Source organism: Paramisgurnus dabryanus, chromosome 11 (genome assembly GCF_030506205.2).
Source record: "Paramisgurnus dabryanus chromosome 11, PD_genome_1.1, whole genome shotgun sequence".
In the NCBI taxonomy this organism is placed as follows: Eukaryota; Metazoa; Chordata; class Actinopteri; order Cypriniformes; family Cobitidae; genus Paramisgurnus; species Paramisgurnus dabryanus.
Genome location: NC_133347.1, coordinates 28,576,000 through 28,599,482, shown reverse-complemented (window position 1 = coordinate 28,599,482; position 23,483 = coordinate 28,576,000). Strand labels below are relative to the sequence as shown.

Sequence of the window (23,483 nt, the reverse complement as noted above, 5' to 3'; positions counted from 1 at the left end):
TTTTATATATATTTACTTTACGCTCATTGGATAACACTGCATGATGTGCGTCTTGTCATGTTCTTTACCTATCGCTGGGGGGCGATGGAGCTCTTTAAGTGAAGATATGAGAAACTATAAATAGTTGCCAAAGCCTCATATATTGATTTAATCAATTATAAGATCAACTTAAGTGTTGTTGGTCGCATGGCTTTCTTCAAATGCGTTTGTATGTTCTAAATTTGTTGTATGTTTGTATGTTATTAATTTTTCAATAAATAAATAAATAGCGAAATGATCATTTCCGGAGTTGGTATATGACGTCACACACAAACATGGCCGCTTACAGGAGCGTTAGATTTGCAAGGAATGTTGCGGCTCTTTTTTCGAGATCGTAAGTTTTCATTGCGCAGCACTGTTTGCATTTTCACAAGTGAGGCAGTATTACTGGATAGATGTCTTGGAGTGTTGTGATGCGTTTGCGATTTATTTCGTAACACTTCAGGGTCCCATCAAGGTCTGGGTGACGCAGATTTCTAGATCAGTTGCCAGCTTGTGGTCAAAACACTTGATAAATTGTCATAAACTAAACTTGATAAATTGTCATAAACTAAAATCAATGATTAACATTGTATTTGTTGTAATGCTGTTATGTTACAGTTTAAGTTTACGTTATTACTAAAACCCATAATCAAACCAAATATGGACTCATAAGTCCTTGTCTATTATTTTGTTTCTTTTAATTAAAGTGCATGCTAACTATAGTTACTAAACTTTTTAATGTAGAAATAGTCAAACATTCATTACTAAGGTGTATCTGCATTACTAATGCAATACTTTACTCTTTTTTTACTAGGTTGATATAATATCCGGATAATTCTTTACATCTTTTTATGGTGTACTATAATAACTGGTTAACCTGGTTTTATAAGGCATTTAGATCAGAGTCTTGTTGTTTGCACTTTTTTTTATAATAGCAAAGATATTGGTGGTCATTTTAGTTATCTGTCGCAGTGGTATCTGCCAACAACAGTTATGCCAGTGTATTTGATTATTTGACATTCTTTATGCAGGTACCATGTGCTCAGCAAACCTCCCCATAACGTAGTGAGCAGATGTGCATTGCCACAGAAACCAACCACCATGTTTAGTAAGTTTTTCAAAACACATTTACCTTTATTTATTTAGCAGAAACTTTCATCCAAAGCGACAAATGAGAGCATAACAGTATACTTGTATAATGAGAGAGAGAGTATACAAACTAATGTTTAAGCTAACTTATGTTTAAATGCGTATAAATAGAACACAGTGTGAAATCTTTTGCAATATATGCGTCAAATTCCAATTTTGTGTGCATATGAAACGTGCATCTTTTCGTGTCATTTATGTTTTGGTTTCTCCAATACATAATTGTCACTTGGGTCCTAACCCAAACCCCAATTCCAACTCCAAGCGACCATGGTTTAAAAATAGACAAAACATGGATAAACCTATATATTAAAAACATTCTAAAGCAAATACCAAATCTAACCCCAAACCCAAGCGAAAATGAGAAAAATTGAGAAACCAATACAAAACGACACTAAAAAGATGCGTTGTATAAAGTGAATGGGAAGGACTGGCATATCATATGCACGCAAAATTGGAATTTGGTGTATGTATTGCACGGGTTTTCACACTGTGTGCTATGCATCTCCATGAGAGAGCATTCAATAGGCTCATAATGTTTTTCTAATCTTTCCATTCATCAAGTCAGGAACATGTTTATTCAAACCCAAAACACCCCAAATCCAAATAGTCTGAAGTTTCTTCCTGGCCGTGTGGTGTTGGAATCAGGAACAATGGATTTTACTGAACCTAGAGATGCATATTGTTCACCCTTGGCAAGGTGAGTCGTATCATAATTTTTTGTTTTTTATTTTATTACCTCCTTCTGTTGCTTGCTTAATCTAAGTTTTGCTCACTAGACCTACAATTCACTACAAGTTGTATTGTGTGTAAACAAAAGCTCTCCAAAAGACCTCTTAAATACTGTACCTGTAAAGACAAATAGTAGAGTCAAACTATATTAAAATGATGATGTTTTATGAATTATTTCTAGTGTAATCTTAATGGTCTCCTGACAGTGATCCTGTTTTTATTCTTTAGGCAGTTGTTCAGAATTGATGGAGTGAAGAGTGTTTTCCTCGGCCCCAATTTCATCACCATTACCAGGGTAAAAAATTCACATATTTTATCCTTGTTTAAACTTACCTTTGTTTATTTGAACTGTTATGCTTCTTTATCATTCAGGTTGATTCAGACACAGAGTGGAAAGTGATCAAACCAGATGTTTTCGCCACTATCATGGACTTTTTTACTTCAGGGCTTCCTGTTGTCAATGAGGCAGATGCTCCACGTGCAGACACAGGTTAAAAATTAATCTTACGTCTCGTGCTTGTTTTTAAAATCATCTGAAACTGCTTAAAAAAAGCATTAAATGCCTTGGACATTCTCACACACAATGTTTTTCTGCAGCTCCTTCCAATGAAGACGATGAGGTGGTTTCCATGATCAAAGAATTGCTGGATACACGTATAAGGTACAGCACAAATATTTACTTTTGCTCGTACAGCTACTGTAGGAAGTTGCACTGTCCTGCACAGTACAAATGAGTGTAAATAGTAGGGGTGTACCGAACCGTTTCACATAATATTCATTAACAGTAGTTAACTTTAAATACTTTAAATCTGAGTTCCCACGTGGATATATTAGTTAAGTGGCGAACCACAAGCTTGTTTAGCAAACCCGCTAAAGGCAAACATGTTTTTTCTTTTCACTATGCCACTTTTTCATTGCTTTCCTATGTAAATACATGCTAGACGAACGGGTTTGGCCGCTATGCATGCCTATTGCATCTCTTGCGGCATCTTGTGCACAGAGTTTTAAGATGCCTTGTCAACAATTGTAACTTTTGCAGACAGCGCAGCTCATAAATGTCAGGTTCAGAACAGTGGACCGATCAGGAAACCGCAGAGGTTTTTGTTTACAGTTGGCAAGGCAATTTTTTTACTGAAATCAAGCAGCAAATTATTTAAAAACTTTGTTTTTACTAAATGTAAACTGTTGATGTTTACAAATATTAATAATAAACTACAAGAAATGTTATGTTGTGCATTTCTTCCCCCTAACTGTACCGATACCGAACCGTGACCTAAAATTTTGTTTGCAGTTACACCCCTACTAAATAGATATGAATAACTTTTAAAGCACAAAAAATCCAAAAATCACTTACATTATCCCAAATGTTTTTAACAATGTTTGAATTCAGAGAATTTTTAGTTTTATTCAAATTTCAGCCCGTTCATAGGGTCGCTTGTCAATAGTGTTATGTAGTGTTAGGCGATATTAAAGTCTGCGTCACTCCGCTGCCATATTTGCAATTTCTCCACATCTTGACAAACAAGACAAACAAGACCTGTCGATTCTGCCAAAGGATTCTGATTGATGCTTGGCTCTTTTTACTGGGAGGCGGGTCTAAAGCAGCCATTATGATCATTGCAATATCCCCTATTCACATCAATATCAGTGACGCATCTTAATATTAAATAAGATATTTATATATTTATAAATAATAATATTATTATTAAATGGGATATTCTCCATAGTGAAATCGTCCTATCGTCAGCATGTTAGATTACCAATACACAATAGTAAATTGTCATGAAGGTTATTGCTATCGCTGATATGTCTGACCATTGTTGATAGACCGTATTGTCTATTGGCACAACCCTAGTGTCATCTTAAATTAATTAAAAACTTTATTAAAATACATACCATTATGCCTTAGTGGTCTGCAACTTTGGTTTCTTTTATTCTTCTACTGTTTTATTATTTAATCTATTATTTCTCTATCGTATCATTCAGACCCACTGTGCAGGAGGATGGTGGTGACATTCTGTATCAGGGTTTTGAGGACGGTATTGTAAAGCTGAAGCTGCAGGGTTCTTGCACTAATTGTCCCAGCTCCATCATCACGCTAAAGAACGGCGTCCAGAACATGCTTCAGTTTTATATTCCTGAGGTGGAGGGAGTTGAGCAGGTAAGACATCTTTATTCAGCCTGGACTTCTTATGCTACGTACACACTAAACGCAAAGCATCGCATTCCTCGCGCTAGATTACTCGCAGGATTTAACTTTCTGTCATGCAAATTTCTCGAATTTTTACTTCCTGCAAGTAATTTGAGGCTAAAAGTGCGTGTTTTTGCGGCAAATTTGCATCATTCGCACTCCCCACGCGAGTTTGGGTCTATTTGCGTTTTTGCATTGACTTTATATTTAATTTACTCGCCCAAATCGTTGAATTCGCGTTTTGTGTGTACGGCCCATTAGAAGTGAATGCAAGGGATTAGAAGGGTTCAAACCCATTTCTGCTGCCCAATGTGTCATAGATAATGTATTACATAGATAATGCAAGGATATGAGGTACACCTCCTTCATGTCCAAAAATGTGCATCCATCCTTCACAAAAGTAATCTAAGTAAGGGATAATGTAGAGGCAGCCGGTAGTTATCGGCAAATAAGCCCCGACAGTGTGATCAGACTGAAGGGGCTTATTTCCCGATAACTACCGGCTGCCTCTACATTATCCCGCTTATTACACGGCTACTTGTCACATAAGAAAAAAACCGGACATGAATATGAATTTGAAACATTTTATTGGCATATTTGTTTTAAATTAACATTTTTATCCTTCCGCGAAACTTTGCACAGATGCATAAAATGATCGTAATACCTTATTAATATCCTCTGCTTCATACTTGTCTGTCTCCATTTTTTCTCTTTTAGCCAGTCTTTGAGAAGTTTTAATGCCCATTCTGTATTTTTTTGTGTGTTGGCTTCGTAGCTGTCATGCTCTATTTTGTCAAGTTCAGTCTCAGTAGCTGTCTGTGTCTTGTCGTGGTTGTCCAGTGTTTGTCACAAGATGGCGCCAAACAGTAATCTTTATTGATCTTTATTGGCGCGGAACGATTTTACTCGTACAAGTAGTCCGGCTATGCGTTATTACTTTGGAGCGGTTATTATTTGAAGAGAACAAACCTGCAAATGTCTCAACTGACCAATCAGAATCAAGCATTCCAGAGAGCCGTGTAATAAATGGATTTAACCCATCCCAGTGACTAGTAAACGCCTGCTCTACCAATTGAGATACATGATCATATGTTGATCTATGTTGTTCATAATATATGTAGTGTTTCTCAGCTAACCTTGTGTCTCTTTAATCTTGTAGGTGAAGGATGAGGATACAGAGGTAGAAAATAAAGTCCAGGGATAGGTTCAGCCGGCCAGCGTCTGGCCTATAGACTAAATTCTTCATTAACCAGCAGGACCGCTTCCTTTACAGTCCAGTTGGGAAGAAGATGATGTGAGTTTGGCAGTGTCTGCTTAGTTACACAGCTGTATGGAAGATTGAAAAACCTCTTTATCTTTAAACATTAGCTCTAGACATTGCTATGGCTCTTAGTATGCAGCAATGGGGTTTTTTACCCTGCATTTTTTATAAACAATATATGATTGGTGTCGTAACAGGTATTGGATTATTTCCCCTTAATATATCAATCAATGCACTGTTTAAGGTTCTCAAAGCAAAGTATTTCCTGTTTATGTGAATAAATATGTGTTGCACAGTATACTGTATTTGCCATTATATAAAACTACACGCACAAATGCAAATACAGCGAGTTCTCTAGAATACAAATGGTTTGGGTTGAAATACAATTGCAGTGGGATTTTTTAAAAGAATGAAACTTTGCCTGGTTACACCTAAATAAAGGTAAAAAGAACCAGAAGCACCACTGATTTATTTTCCTCATTGAATCATATCTTGAGATGGAGGTTGATAAAGCTAGCATTGTTTTATTATTGTGTATGTTACAATCTATTGGTCATCTAAAAAGATGACAGCATCTGTCACTGTAAATGCAAGACTTTTGTTTTCAAAATGATTAATAATAAAGTTAATGAAAGAGTATGGTTGTGTGGGCTTCTTCTACCATGGTCTTCCTGTAGCTTAAATGGTACATTGGGTTGACATTGCAAAAGTCATGGGAACATGCATATTAAATGACGATTATTTAAAAGTGCTCAGCTTAAATCATTATTATTCAATTATTAAATCATTATTATTAATTCATATAGGTAAACATGTTTGAAAGTTAATCCAAGTAACACTGTCCTCTAAATTATAATGTAAGTGGGTTCCTGCAAGTTTCTGTCTCATCTTAATATGAAAGAAATTGGCCAGGTATCTCTGGCCCTGGTGCCTCTTATTCCTCTTGTTTTATGTTTAGGTTAGAGTCAAGGGTTTGAGTCAAAGGTGAATGTTAAGCCTAAGGTGTAAACCCATTTATATGATGAGAAATGGTCTGGGTGAGGCAGTGGGTGATACACTAAGATGTTGATTTAAGATGTTGATGGGTTAAAGGTATTGTGAAACTCCAGGATTGGGGGTGGCAGTGTTACTTTCAATGCTTTGTTTAAAGTTAAGTGCTTTGTTTTCCATTTAGGGGACTGCCCCTTAAAATGTCTATGAATGCAATGTATGTCTACTGCAAGTCAGACTCTACGCACTGATTCAAAGATTGCTTGGAAATCAGGTCTCCTGTTCTTCACAAAAAACATTTCCAACAGCAGTTTTTAGGCTCAACTTTTTGTACATGCTTCATCTGGGACAGGGGTTCTCAAACTTTTAGGGGCAAGGGACCCCTTACATGAGAGGAAAAAAGTGATAAGGACCACCTTATAGCAGTTATTAAGCACGTGCTTACCACAATTTGATGCTATACAATATTACATACTTTATCAAACTAAATGCTTCAGACCTGTTTCTTAGTAACAAATTGAAACTAATTTAAACTTTAATCATGTTAATAAAACTTGTGTTACAACTGTGTTACAACAACGCTGTGTTTTGATCTTGAGTTAGAGTTTAAAAACTCAGCTAGTCATTTGTTTTTGTTTTTAATTTTTGTATGTATAGAACATTCTGTGAAAATATAACGTTGATATCTTTAATATTGAATAGATTATAAGACTTCAGTCTGGTTTTCACAAGCAAAGTCAAATATATTAAGACACATACTTTCCTTATATCACTGTAAATTCAACGGGGGAGTTATAATAATTAGGCACTAAACTGTTATACTATTTGTAAAATAAACAACTTTCTTTTGTTTAGCTATCATGAAATTAATTTTAGCATTTATTAATATTATTAAAATCACAAGCTTATGCAAGCTAGCAGGCCAGCTGACAGTCTTGCCTGGGCCCGGGACAAGATAATCTTAGAGGGCCCCCCACCCCTTACTTTTTACTGGTAACAAGACATTTGGCATTATCAGATTCAGGACCCACGAATATTGCATATTATACATTGTATAAAACATTTAGTTAAAGGTGCTTTTCGTAATTTTTAGAAGGATCTCTTGACAGAAATGCAAAATAATATACTAAACTATATTATCAGGGGTGTATAAAGACCTTTTTATAATGAACCGTTATGTTTTTATTACATTAGAATGAGACGTTTTTATCTACATACACAGAGGGTCCCCTTACGTGGAGGTCGCCATTTTGTGCTGCCATGTTTCTACAGAAACGTTTAACAGACAAACTTTTTTTACTAAGTTGTCTCTGACGATGACATGTTTTACTGTAGCTTATCTATGCGTTTCAAAAGCGAGGGGTGAGCAGTGGATTGAGCCGTTGGTTGCAATTTGCAACCTCACCACTAGATGCTTCTAAAATTTACACACGGCACCTTTAAATGTAGTACACTGAAAAAAATATTCATTGAATTTAATACATTTTTTAAGGTAAGTGGTTGCAATCAATTTATTTAAGCTACATTTAAACAAAAAGATTAGTAAAGTAAAATAAAATATAAAACTTTTGTTTAAATGTAGCTTAAATAAATTGATTGCAACCACTTACCTTAAAAAAAACGGATTCAATTCAATGAATCATTTTTTTCAGTGTACTGACGCTGTATACTGAAACAAAATATCATAATCACGTATGAATTATGAACAGACTATTGGAAATATCAGTAAAACAACTTCAGCTAATATTATGCTGTGTTTGGACTAAAAATTGAATAAATATTACTCCTCTCTTTAGACATTTGAAGTAAACATATAAAATCAATCAATATTTCTCCAAACATGCACGCCTTTGAACCAAAAGCCCAGAGGGGTATTATTTTGTAAAGAGCTTTCATGATGAGCATGCATTAGATTTTTCTCAATGAATGCGACTGAGGGTAGAGCCCTGCATTTCAGCCCAAGCCCGACCCGACCTTTTTACACCCCTCAGGTCGGGTTTCGGCCAATTTTAACGTCACAGCTGATACGCGGGCGGACCTCGGGCTTATTTAGGCTTCTCGATCTTTTTATATTTTTCAATTTAATTAAAATAACATTTTGACAGACGATGATTGCAAAACAAACGTAGTAAGACTTTTAACCTATAGCACGAGTCCGCTATAAGCACAGCCAGCCACACATTTACAATGCAGCTGTTGCTTATTTAACAGCAGGACCTTCAGCCCTTTTCATTTTTTTATTTCTGCACCCGTTGCAGCTGCGAGCAGCAGAGCAATCTGCCTCCGCTTTTTAAAAATAGTGTGTGTTGATAATAAACGTTTAAACTAACACTGTGATATGCTGAAAATATATATTTTATATAGTTGTTATTATAGGCAAGTGAAGTGTTGATTTGAGAGTTCAATTCATCAAACATGTCGTCAACTTGCTGTCGGCTGCGAACCGCTTGTTGGAACAAACAAAAATACTCTAAAATGTAAATAAAAAAGAAATATAACTATTTTGCCATTTAAAACAAATCTGAACTGCTTTAATTGCTGCAAGAGTAGTACAGCTGTGTAAGGAATCTGTGTAAGGAGTTATTTTTTCTATTTCTGCGGATTTCTTTTGCAAAATCTATGCGGAATTTTGCAGAATAATTAAAAATGTTTTAAAACGATCTGAGAGAATGTGCGCTGTGAATATTACAAAACAATAAAATATTTTATAATTACATTTTATTAAAGGATTACCCTGAATTAAACTGGACCAACATGAACCAACAGATAATGGACAATGTGCTGTCACGACCATAGAGTTTTATATAAATTACGTATATTACTGTCTACAGTGTAACAGTAAAAAGAAAAGGCTTCTCATAATGAATGGAGCCTATATCAAGATAATTTAATCTGTTTAACAACACAATGTATATTTATCTTGTAAACGGATTTGAAATAATAAATAATTTTCGCATCACTTAGCAATAGAAACGATAGCGAATTCATTATCTTCTCCGCGGTAAGTTTTATTTCAAATTCAAGTTTTACATATTAAATATTAAATAGTTTGTGCTTTCTCTCATAAAAACCTCACAGCAAACAGCACAGACTTCTAAACACACGCGATGCAGTGACTATATCTGCGGTCACAGATTCCTAATGGGAATAATTAGGAATTCTATTTTCCTCTATAAGGCCTATATTTTCTTCTTTTCTTTTCTTTTCTTTTCTTTTCTTTTCTGAGCACCGGACTTGTGCTGAGTCTGACAGGACATTTTGAGCGTACTGAACTTCAAATCAAATGAATCAAATATTTTCTTTATTTTTTATCAATTATTCCATAGGTTCCAGTTCTGGGCCCCCCTCTGGGCCCCACCCCACCCTGGGCCCGGGACAACACACCCGTTTGTCCCCCCCTGTCGGCGGGCGTGCAAGCTAGCATAAATAACTGTTGGCATTAACAATTAATACATGTAAAAAAAACTATATTATTCATTATTGGTTCACGTTAGTTAATGGATTTACTAATGTTTACTAACAGAACATTATTGTGAAGTGTTACCAAGTTTTTCAATTTGATTATATTATGTATTATGTTTATATTAATACATTGGTTCATTTTAAAGCAATATATTTTATGTTATATATTTATATAACGTTAAACTAAATGTATTCTTAACTGCATTTATTTTAAATAAGGCATTGTGTTTCGCAATAAAAAAAGAAAAGGTTTTAATCATCACCAGCGCGCGACAGCGGACTCGCATCCTGCTGCCACGTCTAAACTGACGCCGTTGCAGGTAGCAGAAAGACTGACAGCCTCCTCGGCCAATCAGCGTGCTCTCGTTTAAGGCACAGCCTGCCTTTCGTCCAATAAGCAACTTGTGGGCAGGATTTACGTGACAGCGCTTGAGAAATAGGAACTAAACAGCGCTTGGCAACAGAATCGGAGACATGTGTGGTAAGTACGGCAGTTCAAACAGTTTTTATTTATTTTATATTCCGCTGTTAATATACGTGGAAATTATTTTAATTACACGCGACGTAAAATCAATTCGCGTGAACGGAAATAGTGAGAGAGAGAGGTTGTTGAAGGGAAATGCACTAGCATGTAGCATTGGACTGTGTAATAAAACCTAGTGAGTTGCCTGAAAGCATATTTTGGCATCAGATCGAGCGTTTGAACTAGGATATTTTTAGGTAACGACGTATTACTATCTCGTAATTGTTAAAGTTATGTGTTCTGTAAGTGCTGATGTTAACGAAGTTGAACATTTAAACCATATAACCTTAGATAAGGCAGCGTCTAATTATGTGTCGTAGCTAATTTGATTTATTTTAAAAGTTAATATTGTGTATGATGTTGATGAAATAGTTGGTCACCGTGGTGTTCTTTTATCCAGCATCTCAACATAGATCCCATAACCTTGTTTAAAGATGACCATCCTTCTTTATCCTTTTATGTCACTGATTGACTACTAATGCCAAATATAAAAATACAGATAAAGTAAATGTAATAGTAATATATGCAACTAGGTTACAGTTAAATAGTCTGTGACTTAAAAACTCAAATGTTCATTATTAACTGAGAGAGAGAGAGAGAGAGAGAGAGAGAGAGAGAGAGAGAGAGAGAGAGAGAGAGAGAGAGAGAGAGAGAGAGAGAGAGAGAGAGAGAGAGAGAGAGAGAGAGAGAGAGAGAGAGAGAGAGAGAGAGAGAATGAATGAATGGACCTACTGAAACCTCCTTTTCCCAGAGGTTTGTCTGATAAGCTAAGTTTGTCATTGTTTGACCTCTCAAAACAAGATATTGAAAGTTTTGGAGACATAACCAAGGGCAGACCACCACAAAGTGATTACAGACTGAATGATCTTTAATATAAAACAGCATTTATTGTCCTTTGTGTTGTCTTTTGTTTTTGTAAATATGTAATTTAATCATTAGGAAATACAAATGGTCGCCAACAAATTGTTTACATTTGATAGTTAAAGAAAGACTTTTAAGAAGTTAGGGGTGTTTTCCCGGACAGGATTTAAAATAATCCAGGACTAGGTCTTAGTTATATATTAGGACATTTAAGTCGTTTTTTCACAAACAAGCCTTACAAAAAAGTAAATCAATACTGGTGTGTATTTCGAGACACAACAATGGCACTGATATATGTGAAGATGTGTCAATGCAAGGTGTTTTTAAATGAAGGCAGTTCAAACACGCATTTTAGAAACCCTGTCCAGGAAACCACCCCATAAAGGTACAAAAGCTGAACCAACCTGTAAGATTTAGCTTTAAGCATCAGAGGGAAAGGGTAAAAAATTTAATATAATACATTTACTTTACATAAATTAGAACTTTATAATGCAACAAACCTTGACTGGCATTATAAGTAAACTTCAGGGAATTTAAAGGTTATGTTTATCCAAAAACTAAAGCATACTAGTCATAATCCGTAGACATCTTTTTAAGAGTATGACTCAGGCTGGTTTGAAATTGTATTAATGAACACCTGATTCATCATTCATTCATTTTGTGAGACATCTGTCCTTATGAAGTGGAGCCTTGTTTGACTGCCTAACCATACACACACACACACACACACACACACACATCACATGCATTGCATTGGGATAGTCTGCTGAATGGCGCTTCTGTGTGTTTCATTTTATTATGATGCTACACTTATATAATACTATAATATATAAAATATAAGTATTTTTTCTCCTATTTGAAAGTATCATGAATATTTAAACCATGTGACTGCTTTATTTTTCAGTCTTTTTAGTTCTCACTTATTTTATCTTGCTGTTCACACAGTTTTTGTCCTCGCCTAACATTGATTTTGTTTTGACCTTGTGCATCTACGTAGATGGATGTGTCTTTACATCAGTGTTGCTTATTTTCTTAATGGCATCCTAACGCTGCATTACATCACATCCTTGTTTGCAGTTTGAACTGGTTTGTAGTAAAACAATGTTATTGACATGCAGTTAGTAATAATATTTGCTCATCTTGTTCTCCCTCCCCTCAGTTAAAGGTGTCAGACCGGTTGCTTGGGCTCTCCCAAAATACTTCTTATCTGATTTGACATATCACATTGCTTTGCTTTTGTTGAAATGTTATCTGGATGTTGTTTTGTGAGGGTGTGTCTGGTCTTTATTACTGATTGTTTGATATCTTTAGAGACACTACACTGTAGCTTTGTGAAAACAAAAGGCTGTATCTGGTTGTTTGCATATCTGGTTGTTAAAATAAAATTTAAAGAATATTATGTTTCTCTTGTTTAAAAAACCCTTAAACGTCAAAGATTGTGGGCGGACTCGCGAATGTAAGCTGATCTCTGTTGTTTATGTATTTCATGTAAAAGATTTAACTTAACACAACAAACAATACATCATTAGAGAGATCCAAGGCTCCAGCGTTTGTATTTGACTTTCATTTTATTTATAAAATCTTATAGTGACAGTAATGTCCTAATTTGTTTCACAAGCTATGAAAATGAAAATCGGAGTTTATACATAAAAAAAAAAAAATTGTAAAATAAAATATTAAAGGTTGTTGTGTAAGCACTTCACAAAACAACATACCTCAGGGCTTTTGTTTCAAAGGTGGGCGTATTTGTAGAAATGTTGATCAATGTTATAAGTTTACTTAAAATTATCTCTATAGAGATTAATAGAGTAATATTTAATCAATTTTTTGTCTGAACGCGGCAATATTAGCCACTATTGTTGTTATTCGGCACATTTACACTAAGTCTTTTGATTCATACGTGAAGCCTGAGGTTGCCCTAGTCCACCCTTGCATAGAGACAGTCCAGATTTGACACACGAAGAAAAGCTTGGATTTGTTTTATCACTGTTACTCTGCGTTCACACCAGACGCTGAATAGGCTGCAAGAATTCGCTATTCACGCGTAGTTGGACAATTGATCATTTTGAGTTTAGTTGCTTTATTCAGCGCGTGAAATTCTAGTCGTCTGAGAAATTCACGCCTAAATTCACGTCATCGGAGGGCTTATATAGCTCAAATTGAGTAAACTTACCAGATTGTTCGACCTCCTCACTCTTCCAAACTAGATCCTTTTAATTGCTGTAAAAGTACAAAGATGTCTCATGTAGGATAATGATTGTCTTCCTTTGTTGTTTTGTTTTTCTGCCTCCGCTCGCTTCCTGTAATCACGTCACTGCTAGAGCAAGCTCCTGATTGGTTAATGCGGCGAGACAATACACTAAAGTTCAGATTTTTCAACTTTGCGCCTTCATGCGTTCCGCGCCATCTGCGCGTTCTGCACCATTCACACTTACCACGCCACAGGATGCCTATTCGCGTCTTTGCATTGACTTAACATGTAAATCATTTGCACTTGCCGCCTCTTCCGCGTCTGTTGTGAACGCACCATTAACTCTTTCACCGCCAGCGTTTTTAAAAAAAAGTTGCCAGCCAGCGCCAGCGTTTTTCATGATTTTCACCAAAGTTTAATGCCTTCCAGAAAATGTTCTTCTTTAAATATATAAACATACAATATACCAAATGAAAGAACAGACCCTCTGCTTTCAAACAAAAAAAAAAACGTTTCATCCTACCTTTAGTGGTTCTTTTGCAATCAGCTTTTGAATATGGGTAGGTTTCTGCAAAATCTCCACATTTTTGTGACGGACTTTTCATAGAGATCCCATTCAGAGCGATCTTTAAAACAGACACGGACATGCAGCCGCTTGCCATAGGGCAATACTTCCGGGTTTAAAAAGTTGCGGTATTGATAATAGCAGTATTGTGGAAAGACGGAAAATCTCGTAATTGGCGGGGAAGCGTTTTCTCTTAATTGACAAGATATCTCGTCAATGGTGGGGAAAGAGTTAAAGCATAGGCGCCCTGCTCAAGTAAAGATGTTTTGACGGATAAAACAAGAGGACAATAAACTTGATTGGGATTATATATGGTGTATCTGTGTTATTTCAGTCATTTCAGGTATTTTAATAACCAATACAGTATATTTATTATAATGCAACGTCTATAAACATAGCCTTTAGCACTGTGAAGAATATCATAAGGAAAAAAGTTATTTTATAGGTTAATTTTGCGATCCGAAGCCATGTCAGCTTACATATGGTTATTTAAAACACTTGCCTTCTGTAATAAAGTGAGTTTGTAGTAAAAATGTGTTTTTGATCCCACTATTTCTCCTGTTTTGATAACGTGCTAAGCTAGCATTTTATTCACGTTTAGAAGTGTACTTTTTAAAGTGCAAATGCCACACACTACTACAGAGTTTTACTTTGATATTTTAAGCCTTAAATAAAACGTTTTGAAACAGTAAAACATCTCTAAATGTCAAAATATAAATAAACAAACAAATTGAGTCTTCAGGGATGTGCTGGTGAGGAAATTTTGCCACTGATTAATTTAGACATTAAAAATTAACTTTATTCATTTTTAAGAAAATAAATAATCCATATGATTTGAAAGTGAGAGACATGCGTTGTTACAGTAATAAAAACCCTAATTTCCCCCTTACTTTTAAACAGATGCTAGTATGTGGTTAATTACTATTTTTTGAAAACCCAAAAACAATTAAACAAATACAAACTCACTTTAAAGGATGAAATGAAACCTGTATTAACCAGTGTCATTAGCACTTTTGCTTTCGTAATTGTCCTGTCAGGGTTGCCAGATTTGTGTAACAAAACCAGCCCAATGGCTATTCAAAATTCATCCAAAAGCATCTCAATGGCTGCGTCCGAAACCGCATACTGTACAGTAGGTACTGAATAAGACGAAGTACCTACTTACTTGGCGTTAAAACAGTAGGTACTGTATAGTATGAATCCTGGTAGTATGAATGAGATTCGGACGTACTACATCCGCCATGTTGCTACATCACGTGACATACGTCGTCATCATTTCAGCGCGAATTCACCCTACGCGTCGTCTTCTTCGTTGGACAACGTATGCACACTGCAAAATCTAACCGGAAGTAGTAGGTCATCCGGGTACTTTTCGCATACTGTTTTTGGAATACTATGTATTCGGACATACTACTCGCCTCGCCTACTGCTTTTCGCGTACTATATAGTATGTAGTAGGCGGTTTTCGGACGCAGCATACGACTATTCACAGCACAAATAGCAACAACTAATTAACCAAGTTCTTCCATCTCTAACCTGCGGAAACAGTTTAAAAGTAGCTTGTAGTAGTAGGATCTGTTGTTGCATCCCTATTAATGTTGCCCTACAAACCATTTATTGCTGAGCCACTGCAGGCGATGTAAACGTCTTGTGCTGCTGAGCTCGGCTTAATCTAATTTGATCTCTCTGTTTTAAAGTAGGCTATATCTTTTTGTCTGTGTTTGATTAGAATATGGATTCACTGAATGTTTGGCTTCTGAAACTATTCTTAAAAAAATAGCAAAGAAATAGCAAAAGTAAAGTGTTTTAAATAGCAAATTGTTTTTCAGACTCTTTCAAATGTTTCCAGAAGCTCAATATAAAGTACAATACTGTGAACTGTTATTTTTAATATACCATGATTTTCATTATTTCTGTATTGATGGTCTTGAAACACAGCTTTTTATGTAAAGATCAGACAAACAGAAGGCAATAATTTCTCTGTATCCTCAACCCTGATTGAAAACACGCTTTCTCTTTATCTCTGAAGGAATATTTGCATATCTGAATTATCATGTGCCTCGTACCCGGCGTGAGATCCTTGAGGTCCTTATCAAAGGTCTGCGGCGTCTGGAGTACCGTGGCTATGACTCTGCAGGTCAGAAAATTCACCTCTTATTAATCGAATTTCACATACGCTCCTTTCACACAGGACCTGCTTGCATAAATGTATCTTTTTATTTTGTGGACCACAGGTGTAGGTATTGATGGAGGAAACAGAAAAGAAATTGAAAGCAAGGCCAAGAGCATCCATCTGATCAAACAAACAGGAAAAGTAAATGCCCTGGATGAGGAAATCCATAGTAAGTCTATTTTTCATTTTACAGCTCAATGTTAAGGCCTGACTCATTCTTTATGCTAGTATGTCAATGCAAAAATTAGGATATAAGGCCGATTTCAAATGTGTGAAGAAATTCCTAACTTACACAGACAATGCATCACCCCAAAATATGGCTTTGTGGTTTTATTTTTTACTTTTAAAACAATATATCAATCGTGCTGTTTGTATAAATCGTTCACAGAGCAAGAGAATATGGATCTCGACGTTGAGTTTGATGTGCACCTTGGGATCGCTCACACTCGATGGGCCACACATGGCGTCCCCAGCCCTGTCAACAGCCACCCACAGAGATCCGACAAGAACAATGGTCCGCTATCAAAACTCTGCTTTTCAAAACATTTTTAGATTCACAAAGTAAAATGGTTGTAAAGTTGTGCCTTAAATTCTGTAGTGCCTTAAATTCTGTAGTGTCATTTTTAACGTGATTGGCCAAATCTGTTTTTACAGAGTTTATTGTTATCCATAACGGGATCATCACCAATTACAAAGACCTGAAGAAGTTTCTGGCAAGTTTATTATTCTGGCCTCAATCTATTCACGCATTCATACTGTATATGTATTATGAACATGTCTGTTCGTATGTATGCAGGAGAGTAAAGGGTACGAGTTTGAGTCTGAGACAGACACTGAGACCATTGCCAAGCTGGTGAAGTATGTGTACGATAACCGGGAGAACGATGACATCACCTTCGCCACCCTTGTGGAGCAAGTCACACAGCAACTGGTAAACAGCTCTTGAGCATCTTAATGATAAGCGTTCACAAATCATACTTTTTGAGAATAATAAATATCTCTTTCAACATTAGGAAGGAGCTTTTGCCCTGGTGTTCAAGAGTCTGCATTTTCCAGGAGAGGCAGTAGTGACCAGGTAACTTCAGCAGCAGTACTAACTACAGTAGGGGTGAGCGGGGCACAAACTAACGCGGGGTTAATTGTAACATGGCTATTTTACATATTTATACAGGGCCGAGCAATCTGTGCTTTTGGTCTTTTACTGTCAGAAGATGATCTGTGAATTTGTGAAAAGTTTTGATTAAGATATTGAACAAAGAGTGTTTTGGAGGCATAAAAGTAAATTTCTTCATCTTATGCTTTTTTAAGTCACCAAATCCAACCTTATATTATTTTAATCTCTGTCTTGTTACCTAAAACATAACTTAATTTTGAAACATGTCAGCAACTCCTAGTAACTGATAGCTGGGATTGAAAACATTTTTACACAGCGGGGTTAGTTGTCACACAGTGTTGCAATTAAACCTCCAGTATAAAACGATAATGTAATAACTGTTTTTATTACACGGCTCTCTGGAATGCTTGATTCTGATTGGTCAGTTGAGACATTTGCAGGTTCGTTCTTTTCAAATAATAACCGCTCCAAAGTAATAACGCATAGCCGGTACTACTTGTATGATTAAAATCGCTCTGCGCCAATAAAGATTACTGTTTGGCGCCATCTTGTGACAAACACTGGACAACCACAATTAAGAATGGAACATTTTGACAATAATTTTAACATGTACGGAAAAAACAAAACATTTAAACAGTGGATAGAAGAACGAACAACGACAAGACACAGAGAGCTTACTGAGACTGAACTTGACAAAATAGAGCATGACAGCTACGAAGCCAACACACAAAAAAATACAGAATGGGCATTAAAACTTCTCAAAGACTGGCTAAAAGAGAAAAAAATGGAGACAGACAAGTATGAAGCAGAGGATCTTAATAAGGTATTACGATCATTTTATGCATCTGTGCAAAGTTTCGTGGAAGGATAAAAATGTTAATTTAAAACAAATATGCCAATAAAATGTTTCAAATTCATATTCATGTCCAGTTTTTTTTCTTATGTGGCAAGTAGCCGTGTAATAAGTGGGATAATGTAGAGGCAGCCGGTAGTTATTGGGAAATAAGCCCCTTCAGTGTGATACAAGACCCTCCGCTTCGCTTCCTGATCACACTGTCGGGGCTTATTTCCCGATAACTTCCGGCTGCCTCTACATTATCCCTTACATACAATATTAGGGGAAATAACTCACAATTATGATATTTTTTTAAAATTGTACAGCCCTTTCATAAAAATCTATTTAAATACATTTATGCAATATACAAGGATGGTTGGAAGAAGGATCATGGATGGATGAATGTGTGGATATCTATCTTTCTAATATAGGCAGATATAAACAATATCCACCTTTAGTATATAGCCAGATTTTCTTGAATTATTTGTGTTTAAACAAAATTTTATAGCAAGTGTTACAACAAACCCTCAGTTTGTTACAATTAACCTATGGGGTAAGTTGTAACATTTGCACTTCGGTCACTTTTAGTGTAATTGTACGACATCGTTAGGTCTAACAAACAAACTTTTATGTTTGTAGCAGAGATGTGTGTGTTGATTTGTTTAATAAAATATCAATCTAGCTTAAAGGTGCAGTGTGTAAATTTTAGTGGCATCCAGTGGTGAGGTTGTGAATTGCAACCACTGGCTCAGTCCACTGCTCACCCCTCGCTTTTTAAAAGCATTGAGAAGCTATGGTAGCCGCCACCAGAAAAACATGTAATTGACAGAGATAACTTAGTAAAAAAAGTTTGTTCGTTAATGGCTTCTGTAGAAACATGGCGGCCCAAAATGGCGACTTCCACGTAAGGGGACCCTCCGCATATGTAGATATAAACGTCTCATTCTAAGATTGTAAAAACATAACTGTTCATTATAAAAAGGTCTTTATACACCCCTGATAATATAGTTTTGAATATTATTTTGCATTTCTGTCAAGAGATCCTTCTAAAAATTACACATTGCACCTTTAAATATTGTTTTGAATGATAGGGCCAAAGCTAAAAGCGTTACTTTGTGCCCCAAACAAGTTACATTTTTCAATAAATGCCTTGTTTTAACCTTTCATGGTGATATTTCTGTGTTTTTTTTTTTTTATTCAGGAGAGGAGGTCCATTACTGATCGGTGTTAGAAGTGACCACAAGCTGTCCAGCGATCAGATTCCCATCTTGTATCGCTCTTGTGAGTTCAGACATGTTGCTTTTGTAACACAAACCTTTTCGCTAATAATTGGATTTACCACAGCATTATCTCCAAAATATTAAAAATGATTGTTATGAGCATTTATGTGGTGACAGAAACAATAGGAAGTGCACAGTTTGCAGTTTACACGTTATTTGCATGCTTATTTTGCCTGCTTATGATATTAGTATTTGTAGTTTAAATTGTGACCATCTATAAATAAATTCTCTGAATTGTATGCAAAAATGACATTGAAACACTGCTGCTCATAATGTAGGTTATTTGTATGTTTTCTATAGCTTGTAAAGACAAAAAGAGTTGTAATACCCTGCCCAGGATGGATCAGGACACTTGTCTATTCCCTGTGGATCAGAAATCTGTGGAGTATTACTTTGCCTCTGATGCCAGGTCTTTAGCTTTATATTCCTTCCCATCCACACACAATGTTTGTCTCATTCTGTCGCGCATGACTGTTTAGCTTGTAAACTGATCCTCGATGTGATCAGTCAACATTGTTTAATAATTTGTCACGCAAGATTATATGCAAATCATTTGAGTCTAGTTATCAAACAAAACCTGAGATGTATCAAACGATAGCTAGCCGAAATGTTTATATTGACGCAGTAATTTTGACTGATTAATGAATGACGATTATCAATAATGGAAAATAGAATAAGAAATTATGGATGCTGTTTTTTACCTTTTTATAACTTTTATAAAAAATATGTCCTGTAATTATGGCTTTGGGTTATACAGATATGGTCACTGATATATCGTACATGCCTAAAAAACCAAAAATCTTTGTATGTTTTTTCAAGGGTGAAAAATTTAAATTAAACAAAACTTGGTTAATAAACCGAATAAATGTTTTAATGCCTGTGGTTTTGATGTCATGACAGTGCTGTTATTGAACACACCAATCGGGTCATCTTCCTCGAGGATGATGATGTTGCAGCGGTGAGTGAGGGACGTCTCTCCATCCATCGGATCAAGCGTACAGCGGGAGACCACCCGGCCCGTGCCATACAGACCCTTCAGATGGAACTGCAGCAGATCATGAAGGGTAAGCATGATTTTATTTGACCTGAAACCAAAAGACTTTAAAATTAAATGCATGGAGGGATTGTCCTCTACTGGTTAATAAACTTGTTATCACACATTAACCCTCTGGTGCTTTTGTAAATGTTGCAAGTCCACTATGCATAATTTTTTGTCCGTATGGCCACCAGGTGGTAGTAAAACACTTGAGATGCATTTCTTGTGCCGTCCTTCTCTTTTTGCTCCTCCTCCATTGTATTTCTTTATCACTCCTACCCCTGCATCTCCCCACCTCCCAACATTTTACCGGATCTGCTGGGAAAGGCTCATTTCTCATAACCTAAATTAGCAGTCACCAAGTAACAGTTTCATGTGATGTTTTATTCCTAATCCTACATTCTTCTTAGATTGTAACTGTAGGCTTGTATTTTCTATCTGAGAGAAGAAAGTTTCTTTGGTGTTTTCTTAGCATTAATAGATAAAATACAGATTATATAACAGATGTTTTTGATCAATGGTATTTAATAATTTTGCAATCATGGCTTACAATTTTAACATCTCCTCCAAAATGGTTAGATTATCTCAGAAATATGTTACATGTCAAATAGATATCCGTTTCCTTTAAATAAATTTCAACACTCTTCCAGTTTATTCCAATTCACTTGTAGGTTGTCTTTAGTCAGTGGTTCTTAAATTTGGAGGGTGCGAAATGGTCCCAGGGGGCCTCGGTTTTGTGACATTTTATAACTGCACACTGAACTTTGAGAACCACAGACTAAAAGAGTGTTAACACTATGGTGCTTTCAAAATTTTGCCATGTCTCGGCGTGTTGGCATCTGGCCCAGCCAAAGGTTTAAGTTTGGGTTGGGTCTACCTGTTTTTATTTTATTTTTTAAAATTACAGATGGGCAGTAATTGAAAAATGGTTTGGTAATACTCATTAGTGGTCCTTGCACAGGAATTGAATTTAAGTGCAATTTTAACTATGGATGTGACTGACTTTTTTAGCAACTTGATTTTCCAAACCAGTGGAAAAACAAACTATTTTGCGAGGACCAATGATCTGAAACAGTGGTTCCCAACTTTTTTCCTTTGGGGCGGAGCCCCCCTAAGTACATGTACAACTATCTGAGGCCCCCCAACACTTTACATCTATCTTTCCTTTTGATTTTGCTGTTACATTGACAAGCACATCGAGATGGAGCGAGCAAATTTTAATTCTTATTTAAGAATAATTTAACTACCTTATTAGGTATGCATAACGGTTTATCGCGATTAATCTATAGCAGAATAAAAGTTTTTGTTTACATCATATATGTGTGTGAACTGTGTATAATAACATTGTATAAACAAATACACACACATGCATGTATATATTTCAGAAATGTTTACATGTGTGTATATACATTTTTATATTTATGTATAATTTATATTATATACTTAATATATACATATATATTTTTTCCTAAAATTATACATGCATGTGTGCATATTTATCTATACATAATTATTATACACAGTTCACACACACATATATGATGTAAACAAAAACTTTTATTCCGCTATAGATTAATCGCGATTAATCGTTATGCATCCCTATACCTTATCTTTCCATTGTAAGCATATGATTAAAAAAACTAAAACTTAAACATTATTTAAAAAATATGTTTTAATAAAATTGGAACATTTTATGCATCTTTATTTGAGCTCCAAGCATATCGGACCCCATCCGCAAACTCTGGCGGCACCCAGGTTGGGAACCACTTATCTGGAACACCTTAGCAAACCTGGTTGATCATAAGGGGGTAGTTTGTTACTGTCCACAGCTTTATAACAACATTTTACCTCTATTTTTCCCAAAAAACAGGTAACTTCAGTTCCTTCATGCAGAAAGAGATCTTTGAGCAGCCAGAGTCTGTGGTGAACACCATGAGAGGAAGAGTGAACTTTGAGAACAACACAGGTGAGGCCTATCCCCCGTTCATCTGTGGTTTTATTTGACTATTTGGTGAAGGAAATTTACACATGTGGTTTTAAAAGTACTTAATGGTTAGTCAAATGCACCATTTTCCATAAGAGTGTGCTTGTGGGAAAAGAGTTAGATTTCTGGAGAGCTGCTTATGGTAAATCTCTCTGCATTGTGTAATAACTGGATGACAAAATGTTAATTGTTTACTAAGATTGAAAGTTGTGTCATCATTAACTCCTATTTTTTTGGGACTATACTTGTACTACTAAATGGTCCATATGAATCTTGCATTGTATTCCAAATCTTCTGAAGTCATACAGCAGCTTTGTTTGAGGAGCAAACTGAAATGTATGTTTGGAATAAAGTGTTGCTTAAATTTTCCATAATTAATTTTTTTTGTATGTACTGTATGCAGTGATCTTGGGAGGGCTGAAAGATCACATTAAAGAGATCCAGAGGTGTCGCAGGCTCATCATGATTGCTTGTGGGACTAGTTACCATGCTGGAGTTGCAGTATGTACATCTATAAAACATACAGAGACACATACATGTATACATTTAATATTTTAAATACTTTTTTAATACAGTTTCCGGGTCAGAATTTTTTTGTCATTCTTAAAATATGTTATTGAGAAGTGACTACAGCACAGCCTGTTACAATATTACAATATTTTGTAATAAGATTCAATGAATTAACGATAATTTGTTTTGAAAAGATAAATTAATTTTATCATCACCTCATACATGTATGTCCAATATAATTACGTGTGTCATTATATTATTAACATTTTACCAAAATATAGCTCAAATTAAGTTACACATTTTTAAACCAGTGAATTACAATTGCGTTTTGTCTGTCATTGGAATGCAGAAAGTGCATCGTATTATGTTTTCATCGATGCACAGTCTATAAAGTTTATTGTAGCTATGTGGGCAGTATTTTTTCCATATTTATTTATGTTTTTCTGAGTAAAGAAAGCGCTGTACATATTCAAGCAGAGACAGTTCTTTATTAACCCTTGCAGTACCGATAAGTAGAGATTATCCAACATGGGTATAGCATTTAATTCATGCTATAAGCTGGGTTGAATTATGAGGTTTAGTCACTTCAGTTTTTTATTATAGATTAA

General features: G+C 35.6%; 2 protein-coding genes across 2 annotated transcripts in view; both read left to right on the top strand.

Annotated features, from left to right (window-relative positions):
- The first annotated feature begins 293 nt into the window (after window positions 1-293).
- On the top strand, window positions 294-5,988 carry nfu1 (NFU1 iron-sulfur cluster scaffold homolog (S. cerevisiae)). Its single transcript, XM_065247695.1, has 8 exons — window positions 294-373; window positions 1,053-1,129; window positions 1,732-1,867; window positions 2,128-2,194; window positions 2,272-2,389; window positions 2,497-2,560; window positions 3,886-4,060; window positions 5,250-5,988. The coding sequence occupies exons 1-8, from the start codon at window positions 297-299 to the stop codon at window positions 5,292-5,294; spliced, it is 759 nt and encodes a 252-aa protein (XP_065103767.1). The 5' UTR covers window positions 294-296; the 3' UTR covers window positions 5,295-5,988.
- Window positions 5,989-10,174: 4,186 nt separating this feature from the next.
- gfpt1 (glutamine--fructose-6-phosphate transaminase 1) overlaps window positions 10,175-23,483 on the top strand; it is a 29,620-nt gene continuing 16,311 nt past the window's right edge. The window contains exons 1-12 of the mRNA XM_065247694.1: window positions 10,175-10,284; window positions 15,973-16,080; window positions 16,178-16,285; window positions 16,505-16,630; window positions 16,771-16,829; window positions 16,913-17,047; window positions 17,130-17,191; window positions 19,267-19,346; window positions 19,646-19,754; window positions 20,246-20,409; window positions 22,252-22,347; window positions 22,769-22,866. Of these exons, the coding sequence (XP_065103766.1) occupies window positions 10,278-10,284; window positions 15,973-16,080; window positions 16,178-16,285; window positions 16,505-16,630; window positions 16,771-16,829; window positions 16,913-17,047; window positions 17,130-17,191; window positions 19,267-19,346; window positions 19,646-19,754; window positions 20,246-20,409; window positions 22,252-22,347; window positions 22,769-22,866 (1,152 nt within the window). The 5' untranslated portion in view covers window positions 10,175-10,277. The remainder of the gene's footprint in view (window positions 10,285-15,972; window positions 16,081-16,177; window positions 16,286-16,504; window positions 16,631-16,770; window positions 16,830-16,912; window positions 17,048-17,129; window positions 17,192-19,266; window positions 19,347-19,645; window positions 19,755-20,245; window positions 20,410-22,251; window positions 22,348-22,768; window positions 22,867-23,483) is intronic.

Coding starts and splice junctions, on each gene's coding strand:
- nfu1 (XM_065247695.1), top strand. CDS start 297: ATGACGTCACACACAAACATGGCCGCTTACAGGAGCGTTAGATTTGCA. Junction 2,195..2,271: donor ATTTCATCACCATTACCAGG/GTAAAAAATTCA, acceptor TTTATCATTCAG/GTTGATTCAGACACAGAGTG. Junction 2,561..3,885: donor TTGCTGGATACACGTATAAG/GTACAGCACAAA, acceptor CGTATCATTCAG/ACCCACTGTGCAGGAGGATG.